The sequence below is a fragment of the Rhinopithecus roxellana genome, chromosome 6, assembly GCF_007565055.1.
Source record: "Rhinopithecus roxellana isolate Shanxi Qingling chromosome 6, ASM756505v1, whole genome shotgun sequence".
NCBI classification, from domain to species: domain Eukaryota; kingdom Metazoa; phylum Chordata; class Mammalia; order Primates; family Cercopithecidae; genus Rhinopithecus; species Rhinopithecus roxellana.
The window spans coordinates 133088330-133100352 of record NC_044554.1 but is presented as its reverse complement, the minus strand read 5'-3'; the positions used below and the strand labels follow the sequence as shown (position 1 = coordinate 133100352).

Here is a 12023-nt window from a genome sequence, read left to right as displayed (position 1 = left end):
TGGTAGATACAAGGACTATTCAGAGAGATTACATGAGTGTGCAAGGAGGAAGTGATGGGTGTGGCAAGTATAAGTCTGTCCAAGAATGTATGGACTCAGAGTCTTCCAATAAATAACAGAAAAGGAAGAAAAGCTGAGCCTGTAGAGCAAAGGAAAATATCTTCATTTCAATCTCTTATATTTTAGTAACTTTTAATAACTGCACTCAGCTTTTCTGACACTCTCAAGGGTATGCAGGTGGGTGGGTAAATGGTTAAAATGAACAATGATCTGGACAACTAAAGTTTCATGTAATTAGGAAAAGCTACTTTTTAGACTATAGCTTAATTGCATATCCTTTCAACACCAAACCGTTTCCCAAAGGTCTGAAAAAAGGAACGCAGCCAGCTGAAATAAGTTTTCTGACCCATCTATTCCCTTGATGCAGCTCAAAAACAGTGTGTTAGCTCTGCCAGGCAGCAGGAGGACTCAGCAAGCAGGGAATCACCTGCCAGAGGATACTCAGTCCCTGACCAATAAGGAAAGAAGGGAAGTCCCTCCTCTCTGAATTCCTCCTTTTGTGGGTTTGTGTAGAAAGCCAAGGTTGAATTGGATTTTTTGACACAAAGAAAACCTCTGAGAAGGTGGACGAGCCAGAGGGTCAGAACCCAGGAGAGGAATGTGTATGACTCACTCCTGATCGTTCCTCTTTCACAAAGGCCACACCCCAGTCTACCACGGGAGCTGAAAACAAAGTCCTATGTGAGTCTGGAGAGACTCTTCATGGCAAGAAAGAACAGCATACACAAAGGGCTGCTTTCACATCCACCGCAGACTCCAGTAGCTCTGAGCACAGTCACTGAGTCCACACAAGAGACCCCACAAAAGGTGAGGGGAAAAGGACGCAGGGATGGAAACAGAGGGGCTGGGTTAGATCTAGCATTTGCTGAGGGGCACTGGGAAGCTCAAATCCTCTAGGCCTTGGTTTCCTCGCCTGTAACTGATCCCTGCCTCACCTTCCACAGAGCGCTATTTTGGAGATCAAGTAAGATCATGAATGCACGGAACACTCTACACATCTAATACTTGTTATAAGAAAAATTTTTAACAAGAAATGCTTTCTCTGGTTTCTGACCACATGAGTCATTTTGATATTGTGGTTTTGGGTCTTTTAGATGAGAAACAATAGAGAGGCAAGTTTCAACGGAGTCAAACTCTCAAGCAGCAATGACTTCCACTTGCCTGGCTGCTCACCACCTGGAACATCCACATACCCAGCAAATCCACAGGATAACAAAATCGAGGGGCTTTGAGGGAGAGACAGCCATCGCTTTCCAAATCAGACTGTTGTCTAGGAAACTCAGAAGAAAGGCCAAGTTGTTTCTTGCCAGGTCCTTAAGCTTGGAGATATAATTTCCATCAACATCTCCTTAGAAAAAAATTCCACCCTATATTAATTCAGGGGGCTTGCCCAGTTTATTATATTAGTCATCCAGAAACCTGTACTCACTGTAGAGAGGCGCAAGAAAACAAACCTCTAAGCCATGAGAGCTTAAGTATATCAATGACACATAATGGACAAGGGCAGAGTCATGCTGCCTCCATCAAGGTAGACTGTCTCCTGGGCTGGAGGCAGAAAGAGCCATACCAGCTACCAGTAGGAAACAGAATAAATGCTCTGGCACTCTCTTCAGACGTGTTAAATTAGAATAGACAAGGTCAGGAGAGGGAAAGAGGGGCACTGAGTTGATAGGCTCCTGCTGGCCAGGAAAAGGGAGGCTCCGACCCTACGCCCTTCCCACTCCTAAGGCAGAGGGCTGCCTGGCGTACTGAATCACATAGGTGCATCTTCACACTGTATACTCACTTAGGATTCTCAGTGGCTTCCCAAGTAATCTGCCTATGGGAAAATCATACCTAGTCACACTGGACAATGCTTTCTGATCCCCAGAGCAGGTCTATTTTTCACAGTAAATGCATATAGTAGCATTCTAGTTTATATATCAGTCTCTTGTAAGCTTAGTGTGAATTTATCCCTGAGATACTCATCCATTCTTAGGTATATTAAAATAACCAACTATCTGTGGCCATCAGGCTAAATTCCAGACAGATGAAGCAGCTCCATGATGATCAAGACTGGTGGTATGACCATGGTGAAGCCAGCTGTGAGAACTCCTGGCTGCCTGATAGCCATCTTCTGTCAGAGACTCACCAGCAACATTAAGGCCCCTTCGAACCACTTGTACTAGAAGTGGAGATATAGCATACCTTATTTGAACATAAGAAAGTATATATTACAGATACATGCCCTTCTAGTTTTCTTTCATCAAGTCATTCCTCAGGCTCCTCTCTGCCTTGTCAACACTCCTCTTACTATTCTTTTCCCTTTTTTTTGAAACGGAGTCTTGCTCTGTTGCCCAGGCTGGAGTGCAGTGGTACGATCTTAGCTCACTGAATCCTCTGCCTCCCAGGTTCAAGTGATTCTCCTGCCTCAGCCTCCTGAGTAACTGGGATTATAGGCATCTGACACCACACCTGGCTAATTTTTTGGATTCTTAGTAGAGATGGGGTTTCACCATGTTAGCCAGGCTTGTCTGGAACTCCTGACCTCAAGTGATTCACCTACCTCAGCCTTCCAAACTCTTACTATTATTTGTTTGTTTTTTTTTTTTTGAGATGGGGTCTTGCTCTGTCGCCCAGGCTGGAGTGCAGTGGCGTGATCTCAGCTCACTGCAAGCTCCGCCTCCCAGGGTCGCACTATTCTCCTGCCTCAGACTCCTGAGTAGCTGGGACTACAGGCGCCTGCCACCACGCCCAGCTAAATTTTTGTATTTTTAGTAGAGACGGGGTTTCACCGTGTTAGCCAGTATGGACCTTGATCTCCTGACCTCGTGATCCACCCGCCTAGGCCTCCCAAAGTGCTGGGATTACAGGGGTGAGCCACTGCACCCGGCCACTCTTACTATTCTTAATACTTTATAATAAAAGGCATTGTAGGCCAGGTATGGTGGCTCAAGACTGTAATCCCAGCACTTTGGTGGGCCAAGGCGGGCGGATCCCATGAAGTCAGTTTACGACCAGCCTGGCCAATATGGTGAAACACCATCTCTACTAAAAACACGAAACTTAGCTGGGCGTGGTGGCACAAGCCTGTAGTCCCAGCTACTTGGGAGGCTGAGGTGCGAGGATCACTTGAACTGGGAGGCAGAGGTTGCAGTAAGCTGAGATCGTGCCATTGTACTCCTGCCTGGGTGACAAAGTGAGACTCTGTCTCAAAAAAAAAAAAAAAAAAAGACATCGTAGAAGTTCCCAGTAAATGTAAGAGCAGTAGCCATTTACTGAGTATTTCCATCAGTGTATTATTTTATTTAAGCCTTACTACAACCTATTAGTCAAACATTATCATTCCTAATTTATAGATTAAAAAAAAAAAAAGGGGAGGCTTAGAAAGTTGAAGGAACTTACATAAGGTCACGCATGGAGCAAACTGTGGAGTTAAGATTGGAAGCAGGCAGGTCTGCACATCCTACACCCAGCACATCCTAAACTACTAACAATAACCACTTCTCTTTCTTGCTTATTTCATGGAACTAAATGCTAAGTTATGTAACCCTCTTTCTGTCTTTGTGCACAGGTGCCCAGGAGCTCTGATTTCTCCCCACTGTGCCACCATGGGAAACATACAAACAGATCTTGTTTTGGGCCCTGTCCCACCAGGGCTCAGAGGACTGAAGCTCAACTTTACACAGCTCACGTTACTATTCTTTTCTTATAGCTATTCATCCTGTCCTGATTGTCTGCTGTAGTTTGAGGCTATTTTTGGCCTTTATTTTTTCACAAGAGTGCATATGATACCATGGAAACCAAATTATATTTTCATTTATTCTCATTCTATTTCAGGTTCAGTATTTAAATAACCCAGATGAATTTTGAATCACACAGATTATCTTATCCCCTTTAACTACTGATTTAGCTCCCTACTTCCCCAGTATCAGTCCATGTTTAATTTCTTGTTTTAGCTTCTAACTGGCAAGCTACTGACAGTGTGCTTTGGGTTACTGTATATTCATTTTCCTTCAAGTTCCAGAGAACACTCCTTATCATTTACAGTTAAGATAAGCACTATCATCATAAGTCTCTCAGCCAACCCACGCTTCCCTTCCTCTCCCTGTAGTGCAAATCCATTGATAAAGAGAGCAGCAAGATAAAAGAATATTTTAGCAATCCACCCCCCCCCCCTTTCTCCTCAGTTCTCTAAGAACTGGGAGGTGAGAAATGTATAGAAACAATGATGTTTAATGTTCCTAGGGATTTAGGGATATACAGAGAGTGAACATGTTTGATTGCTACCTTAACAAGGTGGGAGAGGGTATATTTTATTTTTTAAATTTGTTATAATTTTAAAAAAATTTCTTCCTGCGTATCTTAGTAAGAGAAGGTTTTTAAAAATTTTCAATATGTATACACTCTATTTTAGGTAAATAATTCCCTATTGACAAGTATTTTAGATGTTCCCACCCCAAATTATTGATGCATGCTGGCATCAATAATGACAGCAAACACTCATATAACATGTATCTTCATGTCCCAGACACTGCTCCAAGCGCTTTGCAGACAGTGTCTCGCTGAATCGTCACAAAACCATGTGAGGTACATACAACTGTCATCATCTCCACTCTCAAGAACAAACTAAAGCACAGAGAAGCTATGTAACTTGCCCTGGGTTATAATGCTAGTAAGAGGTAGAAATGAGATAGGATGGATCCTAGGCTGTCTGATGTCTGAGTATTACTCTATGCTACTTCTATGGCAAGAGTGTGATGGAACCTTAGGCTGCATGAGTACAAGGTTGTGCATCCATCATATGAGGGCAGGGACTCCTGTCCGGATCCCTCACCCCCACCCCACTGTGATATCCTAGCACCTGGAACAGTGGCAGGCACATGGTATATGTTCTAGAAATAATTTATTGACTAGAATGAATAAATACATCAATGAATGATTCCTCTCAAATCAAAATTGAGAATAACACATTTATCTGGTGCTACCCATTCTGCTGGGGGCATTCATGCTCTGGAATAACGATGTCAGTGTGTTAGGGAGCAATGTTAAACCTCTACAATGAAGGTTGGGCCAATGTTCATCCTTTCAAAATTCCTTGTGCTAACGATTTTAAAGAGAAAGGACACCGGCAATGCATGTAGCCAAGCGAGTGTGCAGAATTACTGGTGGTACCTTTATGCCCCTGGGTGGTGGCTTGGCTTCAGTGGAAGGGAAATCGATCCCTCCCTTTATGTTGAAAAGTACTGTAATTATCTCGGCTGCTTTGAAGCCAGCGAAAGGTAGGAAATAAATATTTCAGAAGCACATTGAATGGGAGACATAAGCAACCCCTCCCAACAAGCAAAAAAGGGTGTATATACCTGTTCTGAAAAAAACTGGAAGCCCTTGTCCTCCCGAATACATTCATATGTTTCTCCAAGAACCGGATTAAATGGCTTGCTCCCAGCTCGGTAGTAGCTAGATGCATACGCTGATATGGCAAAGGCTGCCACATACACCTAAGGACAAGAGAAAAGAACGTTGTCACTTCTGTGTCACCAAGAGCTTTATTGTTCACAAAGAACTTAACAAAATAAAACCTCTAGGATTTTCTTTCAGAAAGCCAAAGATTTGTCTTTGGTTGTTTAAAAACAACCAAACCAACACAGGTTTAAAATTGTACGTTTAAATAATGTTTATTTGGGCCCCCAAACGAATTAATCCAACGTTTTCAAGCTGTCCGTTTATCTTGATGCCGAAAAGTTGGGAGATGCTATCAAGACGATGACATTTCTAAACTGGACTACACTGTTTCTGGAAACTGTTAAGCTGAGGCCAGTACTTTTAAGCCTGACAGTATCTGAGGATCTTGATAAGGTGCTAAGGCTTTAGGGGTGGAGTGGGGAAAGAGTATTAAAAAAGGAGTGTTAAAACATCCCTCCAAAACTCAGGAATCAGCATCATAAATTTAACCATTCAAAATGTGATATTATAGAAATCAAAACATTCATTTTAACCAAAGAAAATCTGAGTCATTTCCTAAGCCTGGGAAACAAGCCACAGGATATAGTGACTTTAAAGTTCTGCTCTTTTGGGAGGAAAAGTGAAACATAAAAAAAAAAAAAAAAATTAAAATAAAGAGAGGAAGGAAGAAAAACTTTACGTGAACACGAAGTGAACAAACTCTCTGGGCGGCCCTCACTGTGAGGTCTTGGCATCTTCAGCGGTTCCCCGTCAGGGCACCAGGGAGGCACATTACCTTCTTTGTCTTTTTTTCCATGTGTGTGAAAACAGTTAAACCTAAGCAGTGATGGCAAATTTTCCTTTCTAATGTCGGGTAGTAACAATCTCAAGATTTCTTCTTCCCAGCACATTTCATGCAGTTTCTTATACTGAAGAAAAGCTGAGTGCCTTTCATAAATGCTCACTAGTCACATAATCTTCCTTTATAACCTTCTGCTAAATTTTTGGTGTTGCCTATAATAGGGGCCACCTCACCACCACATGCTATAGAATTCTCTAGAGCAGCTGGATGGCTTATAAAAATCAGCTATATTTGGCTGGGTGCAGTGGCTCATGCCTGTAATCCCAGTACTTTGGGAGACCAAGGCAGGCAGATCCACTTGAGTCCAGGAGCTCAAGACCAGCCTGGACAACATGGCGAAACCTCTTCTCTACAGAAAAAATACAACAGACGCAGCTGGGTGTGGTGGCACATGCTTGTGGTCCCAGCTACTTGGGAGGCAGAAGTGGGAGGACTGATTGAGCCCAGGAGGTCGAGGCTACAGTGAGCCGTGATTGCACCACTGCACTCACTCCAGCCTGGGTGACAGAGCAAGACCCTGTCTCAAAAAAAAAAAAAAAAAAAAAAAAAAAAAAAAGGCCAGGAACGGTCGCTCACATCTATAATCCCAGCACTTTGGGAGGCCAAGGTGGGTGGATCACGAGGTCAGGAGTTCGAGATCAGCCTAACCAATATGGTGAAACCCATCACTACTAAAGATACAAAAATAAGCTGGATGTGGTGGCACGCACCTGTAATCCCAGCTACTCAGGAGGCTTACGTAGGAGAATTACTTGAATCTGGGAGGTAGAGGCTGCAGTGAGCCGAGATTGTGCCACTGCACTCCAGCCTGGTGACAGAGAGAGACTCTGTCTCAAAAAAAAAAAAAAAAAAAAAAAAAGAAGAAGAAATCAACTACACTCAAGTCAGTCCTACTTGTGACTGCCTGTGTTCTTGAAACCTGGGTGTGTGTTCCTCTCCCTGCTTCTCCACATTGGTAACCTGTGAAACAGTACAGCCACACCGTGTTTGGAATGCTGAATCAACCCTTAGTCACCTGCACCGTGTAAAATAGAACATAACCAATGAAAGAACCTAGTGCCATGCATGATGCTGTGGGGAAGAGAGACCGAAGGGGAGGTGGAAGGAAGCACTCTCCCTACGGGTTGGCAGCATGAGGGAGAGTCCAGGCAGGGGCATAAGCAGACCTGCAGGTTAGTAAACAAAACCCATGCGATAAGACTCCTGCTTACTGGTTATGCTGGGGATGAGAAGCCTCTCCTCAAACCTCTGCTCAAGGGCAATGACACCAATCAATCATCTGAATATCCTAAGGGTCTCTTAAATTGCCACAGGATGAAACATCTTTAAGAAAATTTTGCCCTCAAAGCCAATCATTTCCTTTAAAGAAAAGAGCTGTCCACAAATGCTGACTTTTAACACTTGCCTTAGAAGCTATTTCTAGAAGTTTTGCCTTCCTTTTATTCAGCAAAAATTATCTGGGGACAAGTAACCAAGAAGAGTTTAAAAAAGACAGCTTGTTTTTGTCTCCCACCCTGATTATCAGTAACAAGAAAGAAAGTCTTTTGGGCCAGGTATAGTGACTCATGCCTGTAATCCCGGCACTTTGGGCCCCAGGGCAGGAGGGTTGCTTGGGCCTAGGAGTTCGAGGTTGCAATGAGGTAGGACTGCACCACTGTAATCCAGCCTGGGCGACAAACACCCTGACTCAAAAAAAGAAAGTCTCTTTGATAGGGGAGGCCCTGGAGACTGGGCAGAATGACGATGGGATATCCCTCTCAGACAGCAGGTAAGATTTCCCCTCAATCTTCAAATCATAGAAGTAATAATGTTTTACTAAGCGCTAAAACTACAGAATGCTTAAAATGTAGAAAAGAATAGCATCCTCTATCAATGTGGGGTGTCGGCAGGGCTAGGTCTGTGAAGACGAGGGGCCACTCCAATTCCAATGCAGCCAACTGGCAAACGCCCAGGAGAGAGACTCTGCATTTGGGGGACACTGATGTCCCAGCATCCCATAGAGACAATGACCTTACCGCTCTAAGGGCACTGAACATGAAGAAGCAAAAAGAGGTACAGAAGCCCACGTTCAAGAACAAAGTCAGTCACAGTCATAGAGGGCTGATCTGCCCGAGTCTTGCCCTTTGAGTTCTCCATTCCCAGTCTCCCTACCCATGAGATGGGGGAAAGATGAGAAATACTTGGAAGCCAGCATGCTGTGACTGGAGCTGATGCCGAGTAGAGAAGAGAAGGTGGGCTTTTCTAAGAGTTTTTTTTTTTTTTAAGTACTCTATAAAATAAGAAAGAGAGAGAAAAAAAGAGTATTTCTGATGTGAAAACCTCCTCTAGTGAACTTTATTTTCCAAAAACCTAGGAGCCAATGGGACAATTCCAGAAATAAACACAAACATTCTCAGAGGAAACTTACCCTGGATGAGAAAAACAGCTCGAGAAATTAAATTCTGTCCACCCAGGGAAGTAAAAATAAACATGCAGACAGCCCTAAAGACATGTTTTCCAGCCGGGCACATTGGAACAATCAGCTAGAAGGCTTCTGGAGGAAGAGGAAGCATAAACCCACAGAACAGAACTACCCCAGGCACCGAGTGCCACAGAGAAGCACCCCAACCCTGCCTCCAAATCCAGACAAGGTGACTGGAAACAGCCAGGCGGAGGAAGCCAGACAGCTCTGAGTAATGAACCTGTCTATAGAACAATCAAAATGAAACCGGAGGGAACAGGGGCTGTCTCTCTGATGGGCCCCGTGAATGGCCTCGTGGCTCGGGGATTGAGGCTGGACAGTGACAAGGGAAGGCTGACTCCTCACCATTCTTTCCAGGGGGCTGGGAATCTGCGCGGCCTTGTCCAGGAGCTCGCTGTACTCCAGCTCCTCGCAGAGCCTCTGCAGTGTGTTCAGGGGCTCGTTCAGTTCCACCGGCATGGCCACCTTGGACAGGTCCTTCCCGATGTTGTTCCTCAGGATGTTCCACAGGCTGATGTTACTGCTGCTCGGGCAGGGTGCCGGCAGGCACGTTCTTCTCCGGGACTTCGCTTCCGCACCACTTTCAAGGACAGGCCCTGAAAGGGAAAGAGGCCTGGTTGTCTCTATAAAGCTTTTCATTTTATTCTATTATTTTTAAACCACGAATAAAACCTTAGCTAGCAAGTACTCAATGTTACTATTAAACTCAGTTGTCCAGAGTATGACTGGAAGTCAGAAAATCAGCAAAAGAATTCTGAGCAATTAAATACCCAAACTGACACACACTAAAACCCATCGACTTTATTCACAGGGAAGACCCTGAATCGCTCCTCAAAATCTAGTTCCTCGTAGCTCATACACACTTAGAATAAAACTGGAAATTGGATTTCTATGCCTATAGCTGCTTACTGTTTATAAAAACTTGTAAAGTTTTTAAAAAATCACTTTAAATTCTGGTAAAACAACTGTGTTTATTACAGGAAAATAATAAAGGAAATAATGGTCATTTCATTGCTCCACCATCCCAAAATATCAGCCATTTATATATTGGAGTATCTTCATTTCATGTTTTCTCCATCTGTGTTGTTCATACTGTAAGCATATTTTATATTCTGCTTGTTCAGCTAACAGAGTATTTTTCCATATTATTTAAAATTTTTCTAAAACATCAGTTTTTGCTCAATATCACTAATCATTAGGGAAATGCAAATCAAAACCACAATGAGATATCATCTCATATCAGTCAGAATGGCAATTATTAAAAAGTCAAAAAATAACATGCTGGTGAGGTTGCAGAGAAAAGGGAACACTTATACGCTACTGGTGGGAATGTAAGTTAGCTCAGTCATTGTGGAAAGCAGTTTGGCGATTTCTCAAAGAACTTAAAACAGAACTGCCATTCAACTCAGCAATCCCATTACTGACTATATACCCAAAGAAACATATATTGTTCTACCATAAAGACAAACGCACGTGTATGTTCATCACAGCACTATTCCCAACAGCAAAGACATGGAATCAGTTTCAATGTCCATCAACAGTAGACTAGGTAAAGAAAATGTGGTACATATACACCATGGAATACTGTGCAGCCATAAAAAAGAATGGGATCATATTCTTTGCAGCAACATAGATGGAGCTGGAGGCCGTTATCCTAAGCAAACTAACACAGGAAGAGAAAACCAAATGCATGTTCTCACTTGTTAAGGGGTGTTAAACGTTGGTTCACATGAATAAAGAAGGAAACCATAGACACCAGGGCCTGCTGGAATGTGGAGGGTGGGTGGAGGGTGGATAGAGGGTGAGGATCAAAAACCTACCTATTTGGGTGCTATGCTTATGACCTTGGTGATGAAATAATCTGTAGAGTAAACCACCGTGATATGCAGTTTACCTGCATAACAAACCTGCACATGTACCCCGGAACCTAAGGGTTTTCTTTTAACATCATTTTTAATGACGGTAAACATATTTTTTTGCCTGTATCTTTGATTATTTTCTTAGGATACAAAGAAGTGGGATTACTATGTCAATAACTCTGAATGTTGTTAAAACTTTTGATTCACATAATCAGACTGCTTTTCAAAAAGGCTGCCCCCAACTTCCCCATTTATCGGCAGCAGATGTGAGCATCCATCTCCTGAGGACTCTTGAGGCTTGTCATTTTCATTTTTAATTTCTGTCAGATTGTCAGGTGGACGGCGTAACCTCCTTGTTTTAGCTTACATTTAAAAGATTTCCCGTGTGGTTTGGAGTGCTTTCATGAGCACTTTTGCTCTGCTGAATTGCCTGCCTTCCTATTTATGTATTAAGACCATACTCTTTTGTTTTTATATTTGTTTTACAATTTAATCCCCACTTGGCATTTACCTTTAAATTTGCTCCATGGAGTATTTTGATGAATGACACCCATTTTAGGTATGTCAATCTATCAATCTTTTCCTTCGTTTCATGCACTGAAATTCCTATCCTCCATTGTACCTGTTTTCAAATGAAATCTCTTGCATTTTGTTTTTTATTTATATATAAATAAACATACTTTATTGATATATATTTTATTAAACATCCATATTTAACATTTACTTATTATAAAGCCAATCACTGAATAAAGGGGCTGCTCTGATGAACAGAAACACATGAAAACAGGGCCACACTGTGCGTCTCATGGTAATCTAATCATCCAATTAACTTTTGAATTTGTTTTGCTTTTTTAAAATTAAATTTTTTTTGAGACAGAGTTTGGTCTGTTGCCCAGGCTGGAGTACAGTGGCATAATCTCAACTCACTGCAACCTCTGCCTCACCAGCTCAAGCAATCTTCCTGCCTCAGCCTCCCAAGTAGTGGGGACCACAGACGCATGCCAACATGCCTGGCTAATTTTTTGTATTTTTGTAGAGATGAGATTTTACTATGTTGCCAAGGCTGATCTCAAACTCCTGAGCTCAAGTGATCCACCCACCTCAGCCTCCAAAGTCCTGGGATTATAGGCATGAGCCACTATGCCCAGCCTGTTTTAGTTGCTTAATATGGGTAAATACAACATAGGTAAGTAGCTGCAAATGGCAGTTTTAAAACTAATTAATTAATTATTGAGATAGGGTCCTTCTCAACAGGCTCACTCAGGCCGAAGTGCAGTGGTGTGATCATAGCTCACTGTAACCTTGACCTCCTGGGCCTAAACAATCGTGCCACCTCAGTCTCCTGAGTAGCTTAGGC

The 12023-nt window shown here is 42.8% G+C and overlaps 1 protein-coding gene across 5 annotated transcripts in view; it reads right to left on the bottom strand.

The window, feature by feature from the left end:
• Positions 1-12023, bottom strand: part of OSBPL3 (oxysterol binding protein like 3) — a 183671-nt gene that overhangs the window by 29332 nt on the left and 142316 nt on the right. For all 5 annotated transcript variants that reach the window (XM_010375927.2, XM_030932420.1, XM_030932422.1 and 2 more), the window contains 2 exons: positions 9153-9403; positions 5403-5540 (listed from right to left, as the gene is read on the bottom strand). In XM_010375927.2, coding sequence (XP_010374229.1) covers positions 5403-5540; positions 9153-9403 — 389 coding nt within the window. The remainder of the gene's footprint in view (positions 1-5402; positions 5541-9152; positions 9404-12023) is intronic.